Here is a 25,682-nt window from a genome sequence, read left to right as displayed (position 1 = left end):
CATCTGTCCAGCTTGATTTAAGTACTCCTCCAACCTTCCACGTCTTCTCTTTTGTCCTGCCAAGCCATACATCTCACAACACCTCTCACTACCTAGCTTTATGGGGCGGTTTTCTCTTGTTCTCTCATTTTTCAGCCTTTCTACCATCACTTTTTAATTTTCTTTTCTTTTCACCCCCCCCCCCAAACCCCCCTTCCCCTAGCCTTTCCTCTCCTACCCGCCAGTTTTCTCCCTGGTCGGTGGCGGGTCTTGAGAACAGGGCTCGACAATAGTAGAAGCCTCCATATTTGGACACGCAGATGGAACCGAGGGATGAGGCTCTCATACGATACTCCTTTAAATACACTCCCGTTCCTCCCTTCCTCCTCCCTTCCCTCTTTTTTGTGCCATCATTTCAGTCCAGGGAGTTCTGAACTCTTTCCTACTTCTTTATCCTTCTCTTTTTTCCCACCTCCGTTATCTGTTTTTCTTTTGTTATTGTTGTTATTATTATTTAATCGTCTGTGTTGAGCCCAGTGGATCAGTAAACAAGTGTTCTTAGATTTGTCACACCACCCCGAGGCTGCGGCTAGGTATTTATTACAGTTCCTACCAGGAAGGAACAACATGACTTACTGGCTTAGAGATTTACATACAAATCTTTTTCATCATTTACCCTGCATAACAATCATCAATCTATTACCTTAGTAGGTCCTACAAATGTGAATTTCTGTGGTATGTAGTGCAGTGGGTTGACTGCAACAGTGACGCACTCAGACCGTCATTGCGTCAATCTGATAAACACACAGAGCAATGAAAAGATGTTTTTCATGTCTTTGTTCGATATGTCCCTGGGCTCCTGCTAAGGGGGTGGCCTCTCAGTGGCACAGGACAATCCTTGATGAAGAAATGACCAACAATCTTCTTGTTGCAAAAGAAATACTGATTTATTTATTTTTTTCATGCATGTCTGTCTGTGCACATGGCCACAGATTGACGTGGACCGTATGTTTGACCGAGTGAACGGTGTATGTTAGTGACACCAAACCTAAAACACAAGCAGCAAGGTAGCAGGTACCCATCATCCTTATAAGGTCATGTCTTTTTGTTTTTGACAGACTGTGGATCAATTACAGTCTCATTTGAATCCTAAATTTCTTGCATGGAGAGAATCATTCTGCCATGTGCAACTGATTTACAATACCCTAGTCAATCATCAAGACATCCACACATACACACACACACACACACACACACACACACACACACACACACACACACACACACACACACACACTTTTCCCTTGATGCCCAAAGTTAAACTGTGGGAAATCTTTGGGAAAGGGTCATGACTTAAAAAAAGAAAAGAAAAAAAAGCTCCCTCTTTTCCCTCCCTCTCTCTTTGCTACTCCCCTCTGATGTGACACAACCCCCTCTTTCCAAAGAAAATGAAGAACCAGCATATTACATCACAGATGGCAAAGTCACATGGAAAGGGCATTTAAATGTGGTCAGGTATTGAATCTGCACCGACTCCTGACATGGAAACTGCTTGTTATGATTGGTGATGAATTATGAATTATACATCAGATTTTCAAACCTGAAAGAAAAATAATTATTGATCCAACTGACATCAAAAAGGTCAGATGTTGCATTAAACAATTATATGTTTTTATATAAAATAATCAATTAATTTCTCTTCGGGATATATATATATATATATATATATATATATATATATATGAGAATCACCTGTTTGGTGCTTGCAATGCTAAATGTTGACTGAAGTGTCCTTGAAATTGTGATGATTAGCAGTACACTCATTTAAAATGATGGTGTATTGATTACCAGTGAAAATCCCTCAGGACCTCACACCCAAAGACTATTTCTTTTTGTAACTGCATGGCGTACACTGTAGACATATACTCGCATTGTCACACTTCTGAAGCTTTGACTAAATCCATTTTATTGACCTCCTTGTAGTCAATATTCCAGAGAACAAGTATCTGTCCATTGTTTGCAGGTGTTAGCATGTGAACAGATTTGTTCATCTGGGTCAAACCTATACACAGTTGTCCAAAAAAAAAAAAAAATAGAAAAAGAAAAAATTCAACAGAATTATCTTGCTAATTCAGGCCTCTTAACTTCCTGTTAGTCAGCATGATTAATTGCAGCCGGCAGCTTCTCTGTACCAATTAAATCACAGGTTTACAAGTCAGGAATAGCTTAACTGTACATCCTGCATATCTTGATTTATATATTGTGATATATAGATGAATTACATTTGATTTAAATGAGCCTTTTCAGCAATATTTCAGTATGTCAGTAGTCCAGTTTGAAATCCTGCTGTCGATACTGTAACTTTAATTATAACAAAATAAATAAATAAAGACTACCATTTACAGTAAATCCATATCATGTGAATGCTGTACATTGTTAGGAGAAGTGAGTGGCTCTGGGAATCAAATGTTTGTCAAATACTGATTATTGAATAATGATGTTGGTATGTAGATCAGCTCTAAATGTTGGAGCAACTCTTAAAAAGCATCTTTCTGTTGCAAAAAGAAGAAAAAACTGACACACCTTGGGTTGCAAATAGAATTGAAGTAATGTGAGATTTAATTTTACTTTTTAATTTGGATTAATATCAGATGACAAATACAGACCAGAGTCAAACTTGGCCCTTACAAACCTGGGATCCGTACAATAAACCCCAGTGATTATAGTGAGTAACAGCTTGAACCATGTAGAATTAGATTCAGGGCATGTATCAGGGGTATGAGGATCGTTATGCATGACTTTGGTCATTTTTTTTTTCTTCTCTAACTGTCTCCATATAACAGTTAGCGCCATGATCTGGTAAAACTTCTATTGGTGAGGATGAGATACAGTATATGCATTTTGATCTTGCAGCAGAGTTAGTTTTATTATAAGTAAGTCTAAAAGTAAATGTGCATTTTTGTTGATCTTTTAAGATTTGGTACTATTATCCATATGAAGGACAATGACTTTAGTCATTTAGATATTGAGTACATTTACATCTCTTTAAGTAGATCAATTATTTACTGCATACACAGCTACAGGCCAATACTGAGCCCTGAAAAGCAGTCAGTAGTTAGTATGTTAAATGTTACATTTCATGACAGTACAATTGAAAAATACTAAACCAGTATGGCTTGAGCCATTACCCGCCCAAATCATCTTCAGGTAACCACGTCAATAAAGTCCCAGATAATTAGTTTAGGTGCAGAGTCTCAGATCATTTACTGTTGTGATATCGGTCAGTGTCCTCAGCAGACACACCCCATCATCTAAAAAGGTGAGAGCTCATGATTTTCAATGTTGGCCCCCTCTTTCATTTTCTCTTGCATCATTACTTTCTTGGGTTTTCTGTACTTCTCTGAGCTAGTTTCATTGTTGCGGATGTTTGACATGATGCATGACAACAGCCAGATGATGCTTTCTAAGAGTAAGAAAACATTCCTTCAATTGAAAATTAAAAATATTTTTACATGGGAAAAAAAAGAAGCAATTTCTCCTTTGTAACAGACCACAAGGAGAAACAGAGGAGAATCTTATTTCCTAAACTATAAAAGGTGAGTTTAAAGGCAAAAAAAAGACGAAAGCTTTGATCTGGATGTAAATCAGTAAACTTGTTAGAAATGGTAAGAACCTTTTTTTGTTTTTTTCTTCTGTTTGAGACCTGTTGGTGTCAGTGATCTCAGCTCTGTGTCTGTGCGCTTCTCTCCCCAGCAGGCTGTCAGACCGCACCTGCCTCAGCCTGAAAACACCTGAGAACTGTCAGTGCACAGCTGCAGCTCTTAGACGAGTCCCATCTACGTTTGAGAACATCAAGCACCCACACCTTCATCTTCTGTCGCCGGAGCTCGTCTCTTATCTTCTCGTGAGCATCTCTCTACTAATTAATATAAGCTAAATGCTTTCTGGAAAGCTTTTTGGTTGCCTAGCAACAGGCACCCTACATGTATGCCATTTGCGTGTACGTGCCCCTCTCTCCCGCTCCGAGCCCTAACCTCATACTACATCCTATATGAAAGGCCCTCAAGCTGCCTCTGCATGCCATCTCCTCTTTGCTATCGCTTTGACATACGGAACTTGTGATTTCATGTTTACCACGACTGTTTCCCATACAGCCTATAAAATAGCCATTTCTCTGTCTTAGGAGCACTTCAGCAATATAAGCTAGTGCAGGGGTGGTGTGTGGATTTTTTAGTTCTATTTTTTTGAACAGGCTCAAGACCACACAAACTCTCCATTATTTACAACAGCTATTTAGCAAAGCAGCCCTCCCGCAAACGTGTAGTTGGCACACACCTACAAATATATAGGGAATGACAGATAAACACAATGTTGTCTCACAGCTGTTGCATGAGGGATTATGAGAAACTGTCAAATTAGGCACACACACACACACACACACACACACACACACACACACACACACACACACACACACACACACACACACACACACACACACACACACACTGGCTGGTAAATGGGAAATATTAATGTGCAGTTTGCAAACCCCAAATGAAAGTTCACATACGTCTGCGACAAGCCTTCACCTTCATATGAGCATGAAATTCTTCAGCTGTACGACTCTGACAGTCATACAATCTGAACGAGTTGGTCAATTTGTAACAGAACAGCAGGTGTGTTAGTTAAGCCTTCGTACCCAGACAGTAAATTATTACCACAATCCAACATTTGATGGCCGGTAAGTCCAAGGGCTGACAATATTGCAACATTTAAAGGATTTTTTTTCCAAAATACCAAAATACAAAAAGGTTCATAAAAGAAAACTGATGGTGTGCTTATCTCTGACAGCACTATCTAAAGTTTCACCCTGGTCAAAGACCACTAAAGATTTGGTCTTTTCATTCATTTCTTGTCCAACTATTTACCTAAAGCCATGAAATGAAGGGAATACTGCCCAAAAACACATACACTCTACTTTTTATGGTGTTTCCACGTGGCAACGGTCTTCATGTAAGTCTGTTGTTAGTCTAATTCAGTTGCTCTAGCTTTTTTTGAAGTTATATGACGAAAACGGCTTAAAACTTCTTACTGTAAAACAGTGAATGAAACGTGGTTGTGAATGAATCCAACTGTAATACATCATCCACAGTAGTAGCAAAAAGCATTATAAATCTTTGTCTGATTGCAATAAAAACGGTTAGTTTGCGGGTAAATACACGCGTATAGTAGATTTCATGTCATATCCCACTGCGTTGTGATATAACGGGTGATTAACAACTTAAATGCACATATTTTTGTAATAGCAGGGCGTATTAAAATTAAAGAAACTTGGTTTTATGGTTAAGGCTGGAACTGAGGTCATATCATGTGCTTTGTGGTCGGAGGGTAGGAAGTACAGACACGAGAGGGTGTGCTTGCCATACATCTGCAATCAGGCAAGGACAGGGCATGGCATGCTTATCAACAGTGAACACACGCAAACAAACTTGACTCATGGCATTCTTGAGAACCAGAAATGACAAACCTCTCGTAGAGTATGTGGACCGTATCAATAAAAGACAGTTGATTAGATTGCTGCGTGGGTGAGACCGGGAGGGAGGTGTTAGTACAGACCCATCAAGAGACAGATGCAGACAATGACAGAAAACGTTACTATGGGTCTATGAGGAACGAGTGTAACTTATGCAGAGCTCTAAGGCCAGAGAGACAGGAAAGATGAGTCTTCATCACAGATGCTGACCTTGTGCTACGGTCTGGCACAGCTTCATCAGCTACTGACATATTTCTACCATTCCTGTTCAGTACACGGTATCTAGATAGTACAAGATAGGAAGAAAAACCTGCTGTTAATCTTTGAATGTCTCCAGACGTTGTTAGAATTCATGCTACTTCTGTTTTGTTTCAACTAACTTGATTTTCTTTTGTTAACAAAATGTTAGCAATACAAGCTGGCTCACTTTGCTGGTAGTTTGAACTGACAAAAAGAAAAAGTGCACAAGACCCCGATACTAGGGCTGTTCGATTTTGCCCAAAAATAAAATCTCGATTTTTTTCTCTCAAAATCCGATTTTCGATTACGATTATTTTGTGAATTGACAAAAGGAAAAGAATTGATTTCAAATGTGCTGTTTTTTTATTGAACATTTGCCCCATTGGGCTTTAAGTGCAAACTTTGCTCTTATTAAACCAAAAATGAATGAATAAAGTGCAAAACTCTGTAAAATAAGTTGAAAAAAAGTTTTAAAAAATATAATAAAATATAAAGTTTTATCTCTGAAAAAAAAAATCAGCAAATCAGCACTTGCAAACATACAGTAAGTTATATTTCCAATTAAATAAAACAAGACATTTTCTAATTAAACTAAACTGGGTCTTTGCATGCAAAATAATAATGCAACCCATGAAGGAGGTAGAGGTGTGTAATGTCAGTCATTACATTTGCTAGGCAAGGTATAAAAAAAAAAATAAAAAAAAAAAGTGAAAAATCGATTTTACGATTTTCACATTTTAACATCGTTCTAATTACATAATCGCGATTACGATTTAAAATCGATTAATCGAACAGCCCTACCCGATACACTGTAACTTCTCCACTTGGGGCAAGTTCTGATCCCCGAGAGAGCACTCCACCCTTTTCCCAGCTAAGAACCTTGGTCTGGGATTTATAAGGGCTGATTCTTATCCCAGCCGCTTCACATTCGGCTGCGAACCGCTCCAGTGAGAGTTATGGGTCTTGGCCTGACTAAGCCAAAGGAATCAGATCATCTGCAAAAAAGCAGAGACCCAACTCTGACGTCACCAAACCAGAACCCCTCCACTCCTCAGCTGTGCCTACTCTGTCCATAAAAGCAACGAACAACTGGTGACAAAGGGCAGCCTTGGCAGAGTCCAACCCTCACTGGAAACGAGTCCGACTTACTGCCGATAATGTGGACCAAGCTCTGACACCGGATGCATAGGGACCAAAAAGCCTGGATAATGGATTCTGGCACCCCCTATTCCCGGAGAACCCTCCCTATTGGAGTCCCAGAGGGACACGGTCCAATGCCTTTCTCTACTGTAGGTCCACAAATCACTTTAGTAGATTGGTTGGGCAAACTACCATGCCCCCTCCAGGTCTCTGCTGAGGGTGTAGAGCTGCTCCACCCTTCCATGGCCAATTTTCTCTGATAACAGTATATTTAATCCTTTACATGATTAAGGAGTAATATACTTTGAGCAATGATACAGTAATCATAATTGCAATGCAAACAAATGGCACTGCCCTGCCATAACAAAGGTCCAAGGCATTTTATTAGCCAGGGGTATCTAACAATGATGCAGGACTATCCAAAATAGAGCAGAAACTGATCAAGAGAGAGGTGAGAGTCTGACCTAAAATACATCAGGACCCATGGTCAATGCCAGAACAGCTTATTTACCACCAAAAGTGCCAGATTTAAACTTCCTTCATCAACTTTATCTCACCCCTCAAGAATTACACCAGTGTAATCCTACAATTTCAAATATCCGTTTCAGGTGTGGTGTTGCTCAGGGTGGTGATGCCCTTAGGTGTGAAGTGTGATTTAGGTGTGAGATATGCAACACATTAACTAAAAACATGCATATACAAATTCCATTAGATCCAGGGCCCTGTCTCTTAGGGAATGTAACAAATGTAAAACTACGTCTGAGGTCTAGGAAATGTATTGATATGGCTCAGACCGTCTTCAGAAAATTCCTGACATTAACCTGGAAGTCAGATTACCCCTCTGCTCTGTATCAAAATGGACATCAGAAATGATGACCGGTTTGCCCTGAGAAATAAATATGATGCTTTTTAAAGATGGCATCCCTTCATTGAATAAGTAGAAACAATGCCCCCATCACTTCTGGAATCACTGAGAACTTCAAACTGGTTCAGTTGGTTTACAAGTTGGTTTACAACTGAACCTCTTATGCACAGTACCTGGCAGTTGTCTTGTGATAATGTCCCAATATGTATTTTCCCTTATGTTTACTTCTATTTGTTGTTTTTGGTTAGTTATTAAATAATTTATCTGTCTCTATCAAGGGCGTAGGTTTGGTCTCAACATCGGTAGGGACGATATACCAGCATAACCTGCATGTACTTTTTGCTGGGGACGGGACATTAATAAGACCAAACAGATTTGGTGAACGGGGGTCAGGGCTACATTTGTCACGAATATGAACCTAATTAATTGATAGGCTAAATGATCAATGCAAAATAAATTTGTATTGACTTATACTAACTTTCATGTGTATTGGTTCACCTGATACACGGTTCGATTCAAACCTTTGTTTTCAAAAACTACTAAAGAAACATTTTGAAAACTTCCAGAATATTCCAGGATTTTATTATTATTATATTTATTATTATTATTTTATTATATTATTTATTATTATTATTATTAATATTTGAACATAACTTAAATTATATCAACATACACAATAAATACAAACTTATCAATAATCTCTTAACTACTACTTAACCTATATATGGAACATGTTAGCCTACATTGTCCTTCACCACAAGAGTAATACATTGCTTTAAAATAATTCACTTAATAATGGTAGGGTCAATTCTATCCTTACAACATTTGGGAAGACAATCTAAATTACCTATATATCTGAACTCATTATATAATGCAAATAAGGTATATATATATATATATATATATATATATATATATATATATATATATATATATATATATATATATATATATACACACATACACACATATATATTATAAAAAAGGTTACCTCCCCCTCCCCAAACACTTGCATATAAATCATTTGTTCACATTAATTATTATCTAATTAATAATAAAGCCCATCTTATTTAATCTTTTGGTTTATTCTAGAAGAGAGCTCTATAAGCCATAAGTGGTAACTTAAATAACATCTGTTCAGTTTACATTTCAACTATACTGACTGATTTTGGAAATGTGACTTTAACTGATGATCCTCCTTGATGTCGTCTGTGATTTTAGTTCAGGTTTACCTCCATGTAAAATGACTCTGATGACTGAAGATGTAGGTTCAGATGTGCAGCTCAGGGCCAGGCTGTGGTTCTGGACTTACTGCTGGATGCTACGTTATTAGTCTTTGGTTTGGAGCATACAAGCCCATTTCCTCTGGAATACTGACTCATCTGAACCAAACGTTTCCCAGGGCAGGCCCTAGCACATGAGGTTATTTCCGCTATTGATGAAGGATTATCCTTAAAGCAGTGTTATCTGAGGGACGGGAGATCTTAGGCTGGTGCCCGTGATCATCATGCGCTGACATTTCTTCAGATTTCACAAATTGTTTAATGACACTTTGCCCTGTAGGAATTTCTTTTTCCAAACTTTCTTTAATTAATATTAACATTTTTTAAAGGATTTTCATACACATTTGATGACAAAGTGAAAATCCCCCACCCATTCTTGCTCATCGTGGGAATTTCCTTACATCACCTTTCTGAAAGAACATAATCCTCTTTTTCTTTTACCTCTTTGGTAGCAATAAATTTCATCCCATCCTGATTTATTTTGGATTATGTTGCATGCCTGCAATGCAACAATAGATATATGTTAACAAAATAAATGAATCCGATGAGATGGCGCAAATATGGGTTCATACTATCTTCACAGAAATAAAAGTCAAAGTAAACGTATGAATGACAGTTTTATTTTCTTCAAATTTGTCCCTTCACTCCTTCTGACGACTGTCGCATCTTTTGCTTTAGTCCTTTATGACCCAGGGCACCATATGTGTACTTTTACCTATAACTTTGAAAAGCACACATCACAGACTATTCCAGTCCTTTTAATCATTTTATTACTGACTCAAACGGGGGAAAAGTTAGTCATTTACAGTAAAAGCAGCTGCTTTCTAGTTTCCTCACAGATTAACAATGCCAAAGCTTTTAGTGTAAAGTTATACGTGTTCCAAGAAAAACTTTAGTTTAGTTTTGAGGAGCTTTTTTACACAATGTCTTAAAGGTCATAACGGGTTAATGAATAATCTTTAATTTGGCCAAGACACAACAGTTGGAACTTGCCCTTGTGATACAGGGACATTCACAGGGATGTTACTTAAGCAAGCTACTGAAAAAACAACCCACAAGAATATGAACAGTTACTGAAACGTTTCAATCTTTTAAAATCATTTTGTTTCTCAATTAACAACTGCTGTCATACTGAACCTACTGTATAATGCTCTAAAGAGTTGAGTGATATATAAGTATGGTATATGGTCTAAAAAATCTTATTAACTAGTTTGTTACCATTATGATACCTGAAGCCCATTTACCACACTATTAATTAAAACATGAGCTTTAATCTTCATCAGTCACACCCAACATCAAAACGTCTAATGGTTCAATCACAAGTTCACAGATCTAAGTTGGGCTGTGATGCCCCCACGACACACCAAGATCAGATCAAAGACCACATCACCGCCTCTTGTTTTTTTCTTCCCAGCAGACCAGGAAATGAAACCCAAACACAGGTGGTGAACCCAGACAAGAGACATAGCATCTGTCTCAAAAACAAACGAGTAAAACATCCTTATGATGTTCCTAGAGTTCCCTCTTTAGTTGAACACAGAATCCTAACATGTCGGTATTGGACACCCCTTATGTGAAGATGCACTTTAATGTCAGGTGTGACCTACTTTGGGCTGTCCACTTGCTATCACATCACGCGCTCTAAAGGCCTGCTCCACACACAGCTTTTTCTCACTTTGGGTAAAAGAATAGTGCACATGGCTTAGGGCTGGGCGATATATCGAGATTTTAATATATATTGATATATTTTCAAACGTGATATGGTACGAGACAATATCGTTTATATCGATTTCTTTTTTCTTTTTTTTTTTTTTTAGGATTTTGATATAGTTTGAGATTTGCACAAATGTTTTGTTATTTGCACAACTGTCCACCTCAGTGGAAAAGTCTGCCTGTTACGGTCTACATTGTATTAATTGCACAGTGTATTTTAATTTAATTGTTATGCAGGAAAGGGATAATTGTTTTATTTTATTCAAGAAGCATATGCAGGCAGTTTATTTTTATTTCATTTGTTTTATAGATTTTGATATTGTGCAGACCTCTGTTAATAAAGTTACCTGTGTGACATTTGGCACGAGGCTTTGTATTAAAACTGACTGTTTTTTTAAGGGTTTGCCTCAGAAAAAAATGAAGCTAACAGAGATGCTATGCTATAATGCTTTGGGGGAAACCCCAATTATGGCACAGAAAAAATATCGATATATATCGAGTATCGCCATTCAGCTAGAAAATATCGAGATATGACTTTTGGTCCATATCGCCCAGCCCTAACATGGCTCATTCAAATCCCTTTCATCTTTCCTTCCTAACTCATTACCTACATTTTTCCCCGTTGCCCAGGTTATGCTCCAATGCATTTTTGCTCCGGGCTGTTATACACAAAGAAAGCCCAACGCAAGCCCCGAAATACCCAAGTCCAAGACAAGAGCATCACTGTCACACAAACGCACACACGACACACACGTACAGGACAGCAGAGACATACTGTACACCTAAAACTGGCACATTCCAGGTGGTGTGCACGCCACTGCAGGAGAAGGATCTTTCAAAATAAGACAGAAGACAAAAAGATTAGAAAATAAAAGGTAAACATTTAATCCACAGCGCAAACACCACATCAAGATGTTTAATTTAGCCCACAGTCTAAAGCCTGTGCTCTCTTGGCACTGGCAGTGACAAATATCCGTCTTCACCGCACACGTGTCAGTGTATCTAAGGCACGAGGACTTTGATCAATCACTTTGTGACATTTCCTGGATTCCTTATCTTTATTATAAAACATACATTTACAAGCACTGACAGACACCTTTGTTTGACAAGCCGGTGCAGCACTACCGTAGTCACAGAAAGGTGAAGATCTGAAGACCAGAGGCGATTATAATGTAAGCAGAGACAGCAAACTTCCTGCTATTTGTCTTTTTAATGATCACCTCTTCCTCTTCAAATGTTTTATAACACGAAATCACTGAAATAACAAAAAACTGCAGAAAAAAAAACGAAGTCTGATGAAGAAGCTTTACAAAGAGAAATGAATATGTGCAGTTAATTTAATTTATCAATTTCCAGAATTCATTTATCGATTGCCCTGTAATGGAAACCCTGTCCAGGCTGTGTGCCACCTTTTGACCAATGATAGCTGGGATACGCTCCAGTAGAACCCCATGATCTCAAACAGGACTGAAGCTACTTGCATCGGATGGACACGTTCATGTTTAGTGACTACTTTTTTGAAGCTTGATCATCAAACCAGAAACCTATGTCGTTAACCTTTAGAAAGCCGTGACAGAAGCAACATATTGAGTGAAGAAAAGTAACACCATCACTCACTGGAGCAAGCGTGGTTATGGTTAAGGATCTTCCATTTGCAGCTGCATATTTTGGTGGCATATTTGATTTAACACAGGCTAACCAAGAGAGAACCTGAGAGAATGAAATCCCACCGCATCTCACTGCAGGAGCAGAATGGACCTGTTGCACAACAGGGTCCATTTGCACAGACACAAATTCAAGAGACATATTTATGTGCTTTTAATCCACATATACATTGTAATCTGTAGATGACACAAACTGAAATGGTTTGTGCGTCATCTCAAATTTCAAGTGAAGCCGACATACAGAACATCCTGCTACACCATAAAGAATGACTGTTGCGCCTGTCAACCCACACCAAAACGACCTGAAAACATTTCGACTTCTTTTCTCAAAAGTAGCTATGCTCAGCAAGAGAAACTTAAAAATTCCCCACTGCAGGAAATAACGGGATTAAATAAAGAGCAGTTTAACAAAACAAATACAACCCACAACCAAAAAACTGGATAGACAAGACAAAGTGAAACTGAAAACAGTAAAGAAACAACATATATACGTTCGGTTGTGTTAGCTAGCCAGAGGTATGATTACTTGCATATGTCCTGCCTGACGACTGTATCAATACAAATGTGTCTCCATCAAATGATGGAGAAGTTGATCATGAAGAAGTTACGTTCATTAGTACAGTTAAAAGGTCCGGTGAAACAGGTTCCAGTGTTGTGATGTCTTGCCTTGTTGCATTGCATTCAAAATCGAATCAATCGGCCCTCAGTAGCTATAGCTCAGTTACACTAACATTCAAGCTGTGGAGAGACGGACACTGCCCCCCCCTCAGGCAGTATGAATACCATCCGACATTTAGAGGTGAAAATGCCTTCCCCTGCCTACTCCAGCAACCCCATATTAATCTGGACAAAGCAGATGAATATTTACAGAGCTGTTAACACTATTCACTGTTCAGCCTGCATTCGTACGTGAGAAATCACAGAAAACATGAGTGGATGCCTCCGCGATTGCCTACCCGATAAAGACGCCACTGCGTAAGATTTAAAGGTTGCATGTCTGAATGAGTGGTCAGCAGCTCAGGGGACAGCAGGGACCGTACTCCCACCATTTCTCTACCACCTCATCTCCAGAGACGCTCAGCTCACTCGGCAGTCGGTGGCTGTATCAATGGTGGACAACGGAATGAGTACGGAGAACTTGTGGACCCCTTGGTGGCATGGAGTGGGATTAGGGCTGGGCGATATGGACCAAAAGTCATATCTCGATATTTTCTAGCTAAATGGCGATACTCGATATATATCTCGATATTTTTTCTGTGCCTTAATTGGGGTTTCCCCCAAAGCATTATAGCATAGCATCTCTGTTAGCTTCATTTTTTTCTGAGGCAAACCCTTAAAAAAAACGTCAGTTTTAATACAAAGCCTCGTGCCAAATGTCACACAGGTACCTTTGTTAACAGAGGTCTGCACAATATCAAAATGATATATAAAACAAATGAAATAAAAATAAACTGCCTGCATATATAGAATAAAAATGCTTCTTGAATAAAATAAAACAAATATCCCTTTCCTGCATAACAATTAAATTAAAATACACTGTGCAATTAATACAATGTAGACAGTAACAGGCAGACTTTTCCACTGAGGTTGACAGTTGTGCAAATAACAAAACATTTGTGCAAATCTCAAATAAAACATTCAAGTCAATTTGTCACAAAATAAACTATATCAAAATCATAAAAAAAAAAAATGTAAATTTTTTTTTTTTTTTTTTTTTTTTTTAAATCGATATAAACGATATTGTCTCGTACCATATCGTGTTTGAAAATATATCGATATATATTAAAATCTCGATATATCGCCCAGCCCTAGAGTGGGATCAATCATCTTGAAAAGACAAAAGGAGATGACGGAGATCACAGCCAAACACCATTTCTGTCCTGGGACAAGGGGTGGGGGTGATGGAGAACCACAGTGCTCCCCTGAACAACAGAACGTATTGGAGATGCAATGCTGAGACTTTCTATACAAAAGCGTGAAGCTGACCAGTCCTGAGGTCCATCAGCTTTTATGGGAAGGTTTTGCATATGTTTTATTATTCTGTGGTTGAAGGTACAACTCCATCTGTCACCTGTTGTGACCAGAGCCAGAGAACTGACTGATAAACAGACTGATAAACAAGGCTGGTTCTGCGCTGAGGACTTTTCTGGAGCCTCAAGAGCCAATTGTGTGTAAGAGAAAAAAAAAAAAAGAAAAGCTGTACAGACGTGTTTTTCAACCCCTGTGCCGTGGCACACTAGTGTACCGTGGTAGATTGTCAGATGTGCCGTGGGAAATGATTTCACTTATTATCCAATTTCAGCAGTCCAAATAATTATTTATCCATCCATCCATCCATCCATCCATCCATCCATCCATCCATCCATCTATCTATCTATCTATCTATCTATCTATCTATCTATCTATCTATCTATCTATCTATCTATCTATCTATCTATCTATCTATACGGGGTCGCGGGGATCTGCTGGAGCCTATCCTAGCTCTCTTGGGGCAAAAGCAAGGGTGTACTCTGCACAGGGCACCAGTTCATCAAGCTAAAACTGTGTTATTAAATTATCGTTAAATTCAAAACAATTTAAATGTAGACTTAGTAATTTAACTACTCCTTCTTGTTATCAGCATCACGACTGTAGAAGTGTTCATGTTCGTACTTGCCAGGAAAGTTTAGGTTGCTGCTTTCTCCTTCAGTTTTTTTGTTGTTTTAAGATGCAGTTATAAATTGTTTTCATTGCTTTTGATTGCATCATGGCAGAAATTTGCAGATAATGCACATATACTTCAGGAGCAACATCCTGCATTAACCAGAACGTGTCAGACACCGGCAGGTTCAAACTTTCACAGTTCATATATCCAGCTGTCCTTGGACAAGGTTTTGAAACCCACATTATCCCTGATTGTGTTCCTGAAGAGCACGTTTCTTCAAATACAAACCAAAGCTAAATCAAGGTCATTTAATTTTGGAACAAAAGGGCTGTCTGTGAATTCTTCAACAAGACAATACAAAGTCACAATCTGCACACATTGTAAAAGCAGGGACGACAAAGAAGAAGGTGCAGACACCGGAGTGGCCCGCCTGTAACACTGACCTGTCCCCCAATAAGAGAAGAATAATGTCTGACTATCACCTGAAATGCCTCATTACCAAGCATCCTTAATGCAAGGCCATATTTCAAATCCTGTGAGAAGAAACGGTGTCATTTCAAACTGGCCAACAACTTTTTGGGGGAATATTGTGTTTACCTAAAATGAGAGAATGGATGCTATTGAACATTTGATTTATTTCATATTTATTCTGTCTGCAATGAGATTTCATGAAATGTAACAATCACTGTTTGCATCACCCCAATTAGGGCTGGGCGATATATCGAGATTTTAATATATATCGATATATTTTCAAACGCGATATGGTACGAGACAATATCGTTTATATCGATTAAAAAATTTTTTTTTATTTTTTATTTTTATTTTTATTTTTTTTTATTTTGATATAGCTTATTTTGTGACAAATTGACTTGAATGTTTTATTTGAGATTTGCACAAATGTTTTGTTATTTGCACAACTGTCAACCTCAGTGGAAAAGTCTGCCTGTTACTGTCTACACTGTATTAATTGTACAGTGTATTTTAATTTAATTGTTATGCAGGAAAGGGATATTTGTTTTATTTTATTCAAGAAGCATTTTATTCTATATATGCAGGCAGTTTATTTTTATTTCATTTGTTTTATACATGTTGATATTGTGCAGACTCTGTTAATAAAGGAACCTGTGTGACATTTGGCACGAGGCATTGTATTAAAACTGACTGTTTTTTTTAAGGGTTTGCCTCAGAAAAAAATGAAGCTAACAGAGATGCTATGCTATAATGCTTTGGGGGAAACCCCAATTATGGCACAGAAAAAATATCGAGATATATATCGAGCATCCCATTTAGCTAGAAAATATCGAGATATGACTTTTGGTCCATATCGCCCAGCCCTAACCCCAATACAATATTTTTTTATAATTAGCTGGTGAAAACGATCGTCTCTAATTCATGATCAGGCATTGCTTGATTGGATCAGCTCAGGATGCTCAAAGGTGATCAATATCAGGAGGCAAAGAGGAAAAATACTCAGAGCACGCCATCTGAAGTGACTCATTCAGCCTGCTGGGTGATCTATAGCAAAGCTTTTTTAATAACAGACAGAGACAGACGGACAGACAGACAGGCAGCATTAAAGCTGCGTTACACAACAGATGACAAGTACAGACCTCGGTGATAGGTGAGAGACTGAAGCAATGAATGTGATTACACAGCAGGGGTGAGGAAAAGCAGAAGGAAAGATGTGGAATATGACAGAAGTGACACAAAAGTATTAATATTTTATCGCCCACACCAACACTGACTTTGTTAGACATTAGAAATCGACATCAAATGTACCAGAAATTGTAAAATACAGTGCAAGCTGTTTTCAGGCCACATAACTGACAAACTGCTGGTGGTTTTTGACAAGGAACTGAAAAGAAGGAAAACAAACCGTACGAGGGATCACTCAGACTGCATTAAGTGATTAAATAGTGTAACAGACAAGCTTAGATGAGACAGTGGGGCAAGGATGAGCGGGGAAAACATTCCTGGAGAGGCTTTGAATACACAATAAACTGAGATGGCTGCAAATGGTTGCGAGCAGTCTTAAGCAGAGAGACACGCAGCGTCTTGGCAGAATGACACATTTCTGCCAAACTGATTAATTCCTGAGTATATTAACATTGTAGTTGCCCACATGAACAGATGTATTCACCGACTTAAGACATCCTCATCACTTTTCTCTGATGAAATTTTCCATTCTTTTACACAAAGTAAGAGTTAAACGAGTCATCATGAGATCCTTACAAATTGCTCCCCTCAAAAGACGACTGCTCATTTCTCTCCTGTTAAAACAACCCATTTCTTTTCTTTTCTCTTTTTAAGAAGAAAAGCTGTGTCAACTCCCTTTTTCTCTACACAAGAGAAGCAAACTGTCAGTCTTGTTGCTCTTTCTGCACAGGAAACTGCTGCTCTCTGTTTCAGTGGGAAACTACAAGCTATTCAATCTCCCCTTTTCTCTCCCTCAACAAAAGCTGCTTGTCAATATCTCACTGTGTCACCGTTCGCCAGTCTGGAAATAGAGAGTGATGGCACCAATTAGAGCCCAGTGTGAATACGCTCTGTCATAAGGCCTGACAACAGAATAGACCCTCTCTTTTCAAATGCAACCTAAGATTAGATGGCCCACGAGGAATTCCCTGCAGGAGAGATTAGTTCCACCGATTGCAGCACACTGCATGTGTGCGTGTTGTTTTGTGTGTATGTGTGTGTGCTTGCATGCCCACATCCACAGTCAAAGGTTAATGTGATTATGTGATACAAGTCGTGATTTGTCAGTTTAAAATATCCTTAACTATACAAGGTTACATTATATTAACAAGCACCAAATGATATCTGCAGAGTTTCCTACGCATCTAATCCTACGAAAAAAAGACATTTAATCTTAAAGGATACTTCCACACACTTTAGTATGCTATATATGACATCCTGAACTAAAATTAAAAAAACAATGTTTATTTGTATGAATATTAGTTACTGAAAAAGTCTCGACTACAATGTCCACTGTATTTTTACACTAAGTAAATATTATGATCCATTTCCCCCTCCTTATGGAGTCAATAGCCTGCAAGCGTTGGATAAGTGTCACACAGGAGAGCTGATGGCCTTTCTGAACTTTTTATATCTTATCTGCGGTTTTTCTAGTCCTACGGGCAGAGTACGAGATATTTCGGGCACCTGTTTAACCCAGCAGAGTGACACGCCCCAGAACATTAAAACTCCCGTTTGTCCAGACCCAGCTCTTGCCGCCGGGCTACCAGGCCTTCGTCACAGTCCCCCCTCCGTAAACTACGTCCATCTCGTCATTGCCGAGCCACTAGTATCTGTTATTATTGTTTTCATGCACGCTGCAAACATTTGTCTGTGGCGAGGATTTCATATTCATTTGTTGTATTTAAAGATTAAAGGTTTTAATCTCGGTGGTGAAAGCCTGTCATTCAAAATGCATCCATGAAACGCTGCTCCAAAACATATTGTAAAACTATACTTATCCCAAAAAAAACAAACAAAACTGAGCGTACCAAAGGTTTGCATGAAGAAAGCACTGATTTTCTTGATTTTGTTGTTTTTCAACTGGCAGTTGGGAACGGTTGAACAATATCCAAATGATGTAAAGCAAAAAGTGTGTCTCTTCCTGGTGCTCTTATCTCTCGTTCTCTTGCTCCGATCTCTGCAGCGACTGGTACACCGCGTCGACACGAATAGCTGGTCAGATAACATTTTTCAGTGCCGTCTAAACATGCAGTGACCCCAGTCAGACCTGATGACCGTGTGCTGAGGTATACACGTCGAGTCAGATGTCAATATTTGTCCTGTAAATGTGTGACTTTATTGACCTGCAATGAAGTCCTACTTTTATTATCATAGACTTTTATAGGCTGCGTTGGATTAATCAGCCTAACGGCGTCCGAGACCAGAGAGGTTGTGATTGCATTGATTTCTGCAACACCGTGACATTTGATGAAGAGAATTCACATGGAAATCATTGGGGAACAGTTACTCACCTTTCAGTTTCTCCATCACACTCTGGCCAGCTCTCTCTGCCACGCGGCCGTCCTCCCTCTGGTAACGCTCATCCAGGAACCGAGAAGTGGCTTCCGACAGGTGGACCTTGCCTGCCACACCAAGCTGCTCCATCAAGTTTGCCAGATTGACATCGTTAGACCAAACATCGAACTTGAAGCGCTTCATTCCCAGGATCCCACACAGGACGGTGCCGGTATGAACGCCGACGCGCATACTGACAGTCTCGGACATCTCCTGGCAGAACTGCTCAATGGCCTGGATCATGCCCAAGCCCATCTCCACGCAGCAGTACGCGTGGTCCGGCCTGGGCTCGGGGCAGCCGGCTACGCAGTAGTAGCAATCCCCCAGGGTGCTTATCTTCTCGCAACACGTGAGTTCGCAGAGTCTGTCAAAACGTCCAAACAGGTCGTTGAGAAGGCCCACCAAAGCCGGGGCGGATTTATTGGCAGACATTTTGGTGAAGCCCACAATGTCTGCAAAGAGGATGCTGACGGGCTCCATGCGCTTCATGTTGAAGGGTCTGAATATGATCTGCCCTCGGGGGATGGAGGTCTTCTTGCGTTTGTTGTGATGGTTATTCTTGGAGCCTATAACACTTTGAGCTTGCGACGCTCCGCCACCTCCACCACCACCCACTGCGACGGCCGAGGCGGAGCAGGCACCAGACGAGTACCGCTTGCCGGAGTTCTCACCGCCGCCCTCGTCATCACCTTGCTTCATCAGTTCATCCGCGACTCGTCTCGGCATGACCGAGTGGATCATTCGCTCCTTCAAGGCCTTCTCCACCTCCAAGTCTTTGCCGTGCATAATGGCCTGGCCCACTTTGAGAAACGTGCTACGGGAACGCACCTCCGACATGATGAACAGGTGGATGCCAATGACGTGGGCACACAGGTGGAGCAATCCTTTGGCCGGGCCCAGCCATCGGAGTGTGTCTCTTTCCCATTCAGAATCGTGTGTAGCAGTGTCGTGAAGCAACGGCAGCCATCCCAGTGCCTCGAATAATATAGAATAGAGAAGACCTAGCATCACCGAGGCATACAGACGGACATGGAGGACGCTATATAGCAACAACAGAACCTCCATGCACAAGGAAAACGTTCCCACGGGAGAGATGCAGGTCACTTGATCCCGGGACACATAGGAGGTGTTCCGACGACCGGCCCAGTCCAGCTGAGAGTAGCCAGCAGTCTGGATCTGTGGAGCTAACGTGACTGCAAAGGTGACTGCTATCAGGAGCAAGGAGGTCTGGTTGTACAGCCACGTGTACGGCTGGGTGAAGGTGAACATGAAGAGGAGCACTAGTAAGGCCAGAAAGGAGGCGGTGGGGACCAGGAAGGTCATGGGGCAGCAGCGATCGCCGTTGACCCCGAAGTACACGCCCCAGAGCACGGCCGCCACCGCCAGGTAGAACAGGACGTAACGGAAGCGCTGCTGCGTGTGAGGGAAACACCTCTCCTGGCAGGCCTCCTCCAGGACGGCAGAGTCAAACTTGGGGTCCCAGCACTGAGCCGCGGAGCGCTCGAACAGAGGCGGCGCTCTCACCTGCACCCTGGAGGAGGTGGAGGTCGCCGCCGGCCTGGAGTCGGCCGAGCTGCAGCTGGACGAGATGCTGTACTTGTGAAGGTTGGGGTTCACTCTGTTGGCACCCCCGAAGCCCCCACCTCCCCCTCCTCCTCCTCCTCCTCGTACTGCAGCTCGCAGCGTGTCGTGCTGCCGCGTGTTGTTGGTGATGCGCACGGTCACGGCTCCCTCCCCGGAGTCGCAGCTCACCTCCGTGCCGTGCAGGAGGAGCTGCCGGTGATGCTGCAGGGTGGCCATGTTGGTGTGTGGGGGGGAGATGGGGGAGATGGGGGAGATGGGGGAGATGGGGGGGTACAGGTGCGGGTCTCACCGTCTCCTGCAGTTAGACGTGTGCAAAGGAGAGCAGGGAGGAGGTCACAGAGGGCGAGGGGGGGCTGCAGGTTGGAGCAGTCACGCTGCCGGACGGAGATCACGGTGCACACGCAGCAGCCTGCACTCACTCACTCACTCACTCACTCACTCACTCACACAAGACGCACCGTTCCAGAGTCTTGAGCCACAGCATCATCATCCAGCCTGGATCTGCGTCAGCATCACATCACGAGCATCCCTGTCCTCACGGGCCGCGGGCTGATGGAGCCCGGCGTTTACTCTCCAGCAACACTGGCATCAACCTTCCTGCCTGCTGCTCTCAACATCTCTCATCACTGATGCAAACGGCTTTTCTCCATCAAGTCAGCCCCGACGTTACACGGCTGGAAATTACCTCACCGCAGCGTGCGTGATATCCCGATAATCCTGGCATTACAGGAGTTGAGATCAGAGAAAATCCCGTGTATTCATCCCCCGGTTCGCCAGTATAAGGATGTGCGGGTTTAGTGAGGATGCTGAAGTTACAGCCTCCTTATTAACTCCATAAATGACCCATTTACACGCTCTCCCCCCTGTCGTCCTTAACGGCCTTTAACGGTGTTCAAAAATAAAAATGAGTGGGTTTTATTTACTCTATCATTTAAAAAAATATGGGCCATATAGATGACACGCGTTGTAAAGTGGCCGATAACTTAACAGACAAACACTAAAAAAAATGTGATGGCAGTTTTATCTAGAGCAGCGATCTTAACACACAGTAATGTCTTACATAAAAATAAATGGCAGTCTGAAACTGTTCATTGAGTTAATTAAAAAAGTGATGTGTTATTAAATCGGCTTTACCTCCCACTACATCCATTCTCGTGCGTGGCTCAGCGCGCAAAGGGTTTCCACTCCTTATTCCCATGTATTCTCCTTCCATCTTTATTCCGGTGGGCCTTTGCAAAACATTGGAGATCGAGTTATTTTGGAAACCCCAAACCCAAATGATAGGAATAGGCCTGACAGGGCAGGCCTATTCCCACGGATGCAGCCCCGTCCTTTCCTGAACTCCCTCCCCCGGATCTGCACCGTTAATGTCCCCCCTGCTCTCCAAAGAGGGGCTCAGTCAGGAAGGGCTGTGCGACGTCCACACACGCATGATCCGACAAGGACGAGAGCAGAAAAATTCCATCCACTTGCCCCAAATTAGCGTGGGTTTTACCCCTGCTGGGAGTGTCTGCAACTTGTTGCGCGCAGTTGGCAAAACACAGGCTGCAGCTATGAGGAACAGCCCCGGCTGGAGCGGGCTGGGCTATAAATAGTGATGATCAAACTCTGGCAAAGAAATAACACCACTAAACCTTGGTGCACTTCCAGTGCTTTTCTTCAACTTATTCCATGCAATCAACGCCGACCCTAGTACAGAAATATTATGACTTTGTTTTTGTTTTGTTGGTTTGTTTTTAAGTATTTTCTTTTTTAAGAAACCCAGTCTCCAAAAGCTCCCAAACTTTTTTTTTTTTTTTTTTCCCAGGCCGTATTTCCTGAGTTTGGAGAAGAGACCAAGTTAAGAGTCTCGGCTTATTTGGAGCTGAGGCTGGATTTCCTCCCCTCGCATTCCCTCAGAGCAAAAAAGACGGGGAAAAAATCCAGAGAGCAGCGCTGGAAAACTCCTCGGATCTCCTCTGCGCGGATCACCAAACCCCGCTCTTTATCATCTTTATCTCAGCCCGTTCCTCTGCTCTGGAAAGCGCTGCTTTTTCGCTGGCGTGCATGTGTCCAACAAACACAACACTGTGCGCTCTTGGCTGTGGTGCGTCCTCTTCCGTCCGCCGTTGGTTGCCTCCCTTTTTCTCTCTCTCTGGCGAGGCTGGGCTGCAACACCCGCGCGTAAAACCACAGCCTTGCTTGCGGATAGACTCGCTTTTATCCGGGGGACAGTAGTTGTTCCACTCCGGCCACTGCCACCATCTTCGTTGTGCCTCGGTCGGAAATCCTTCCCCAGCTGTTGTGGCAGTGCGGGCTGCTGGAGCCAGACACGAGTGAAGCGCGCAGCAGCCCGCAAACACGCCGTCTCCGGTCACACGTTCAGGACTTCCAGAATAAAATAGGAATTCTGGAGTTCTTTTGCTTGGCGTTTAAAAATGTTTAAAAGTAAAAGTAAGAATATTTGGAGAAAAAATATTTGAGAGGGGAAGATTTTTTTTTTTATTGTGCACTTCGAGAAAAAAGTCGAAATGTCGAGGAAAAAGTTGAAATGTCGAGATTAATGTTGAAGTACAATTTTGAGAAAAAAGTGGAAATTTCGTGAATAAAGTCGAAATTCCGCGAATAAAGTTGGCATTTCGTGAATAAGGTCGTAATTTCACGAATAAAGTTGAAAAACTATTTCGACTTTTTTCTCAAAATTGTACTTCAACATTAATCTTGACTTTTCAAGTTTTTTTTCGAGATTTTAACTTTTTTCTCGAAATTGTATTTCAACATTAATCTCGATATTCCGACTTTTTTCTCGACATTTTAACTTTTTTCTCAAAATTGTATTTCAACATTAATCTCGATATTCCGCCTTTTTTCTCGACATTTTGACTTTTTTCTCGAAATTGTGCTTCAACATTAATCTCAACATTTTGACTTTTTTCTCGACATTTTGACTTTTTTCTCGATATTGTACTCCAACATTAATCTCGACATTCCGACTTTTTTCTCAACATTTCGACTTTTTTCTGGACATTTTGACTTTTTTCTCGAAATTGTACTTCAACATTAATCTCGACATTTCACATTTTTTCTGGACATTCTGATTTTTTTCTCAACATTCTGATTTTTTTCTCAACATTCCGACTTTTTTCTCGACATTCCGACTTTTTTCTCGACATTTCGACTTTTTTCTTGACATTTCGACTTTTTTTTCGAAGTGCATTATGAAAAGAAAATTCATCCTCTAAAATATTATTTTTATTTTTCTCCTGCCTGGCACTAATACTCTTCCGTAAAAAGTGGCACATGAGTTATAGAACAACTAAATAACTTAACCTGCTACTTCAGAAAGGGTTAATTGGATTACATGGTTGGACACTAATTCAGTTTTCTATAAAAGTAGCCTACACCTTCAGTTTAGAAATATCATTATTTATCTAAAAATCCATAGGTAATAAAACATATATTATTGTCTTTTATCCTGATCATTGCTTGTTTTAATGTTCTTTTTCAATGTTAAAGTATTTAGTCACTTAGTGTAGCTTATGATCTTTATCGTCATCATATTATCATATTTATTGTCACGCTAATTATCTGTTTATTTGCTGAACAATGAAGAAGAAGAACATGTAATTGGTGATATGTCTTATTGTTTTACTATTTTTAATCATATTTATGTATGTAGAATAGTTAGTAAGACCTTTATTGAAACGTGTGAATAACTCAGCTATTAGCAGAGTTAGATGGTAGTCATTAATGATTATTTCTATAGTAAATACAACAAAACTTTTACCAAGATCTTTTTAACCCCTTAAAGGTAAATTGTGCAAACTACTTTAAATCAAGCTAAAAATAACATCATTTTGTTCCTTTAGTTTGAAGGCAGACTTTGACTTCCGGTATGTTCCTACTTGTCATTGGATAACTTGATAGTTTCTGATGGATATTCATTGAGGCGCTTGACTGCAGTCAACTCCTGTAAATGACTATTTTAACGTTCATACTGCTAAACTGGACCCTGAGCCCATCACCCACACTACACTCAACAACAACGACATCACAAATAAGTACATTTAAGTGCATTACCATCCAGTTGGGCTGTTACTCTGGATGTTACTCTGGAAATATTGCTTTTGCCCAATCATTTTCTTTACTTTAGCAGCCTGCCAGGCAAAGATTAACACTTTAACACTTCAGGGCTATCCTGTCAAATTTAGTTAGTCCAAATAAGAGACAGAAGTAGGCAAATTGCACGTTTTCGCTTATCTTGTGTTTTTAAAGCATTAACACGAGTTATATGGCATGTGCCTGTAATCAATTCTAGTCAATTAAGCAAGCTTTATGAGTTTTTTTGTTTATTTGTTTTTTGCCTTCCTTTTAACTACATACTCGAAATATGCCATGATTTTCATCTCTGTTTAATTAAGTCTAATATCCTGACATGTCAGTTAATTAATAATAATAATAATAATAATAATAATGATAATAATAATAATAATAATAATAATAATAATAATAATAATAATAATAATAATAATAATAATAATAATAACACAATTAACATTTACAATACCAATTGTCCTACAAATACTTCCTTTGAAGGTAAGGTAGTGATGAATTCATCAGTCTGTAATATAGTGTCTACAAAAACACATTTTTTTTTAACATTAATAAATGTATTAAACAATTCAAAGATTACATTTCTATCGTTATTGGGAGATTCAGAAAACTGCAGTCCTTTGATGTAAAGCAATAATGAGGGAAATTATTGGGCCATCAAGCAGTCTTACATTTAAAATACACAGCTCTATTGGAGAAGTCACGCAGAATCAGACACAAATCAGAAATCCATTTTAAGTCAACAAAGTTCTTCTAGACATCAACAAATATATTAAAGTGATACTTCTGGACTAGATCACGTAAGGCCATCACTATCTAAAAGTATAAGGCTTACCACTGGTTTTATGAATCAAGATCTCAGATTTTTCTTTGTAGACAGAGAAGGCTCCCTTCTGCAGGATAAATAAAGATG

At 40.2% G+C, this 25,682-nt stretch overlaps 1 protein-coding gene across 2 annotated transcripts in view; it reads right to left on the bottom strand.

Moving 5' to 3' along the window:
* Positions 1–23,005, bottom strand: part of adcy9 (adenylate cyclase 9) — a 46,611-nt gene extending 23,606 nt beyond the window's left edge. Inside the window, exons 1-2 of one of the 2 annotated variants that reach the window (XM_061721345.1) lie at positions 21,136–23,005; positions 19,051–20,972 (exon numbers count right to left, since the gene is read on the bottom strand). In XM_061721345.1, the coding sequence (XP_061577329.1) occupies positions 19,051–20,893 (1,843 nt within the window). In that variant the 5' untranslated portion in view covers positions 20,894–20,972; positions 21,136–23,005. Of the gene's footprint in view, positions 1–19,050 lie in introns of both variants that reach the window. The other variant, XM_061721340.1, reaches the window with a different exon arrangement.
* Between the last annotated feature and the right edge of the window lie 2,677 nt (positions 23,006–25,682).

This window comes from Cololabis saira, chromosome 1, assembly GCF_033807715.1.
Source record: "Cololabis saira isolate AMF1-May2022 chromosome 1, fColSai1.1, whole genome shotgun sequence".
Lineage (NCBI taxonomy): Eukaryota > Metazoa > Chordata > Actinopteri > Beloniformes > Belonidae > Cololabis > Cololabis saira.
This window is presented reverse-complemented; position numbering and strand designations above follow the sequence as displayed.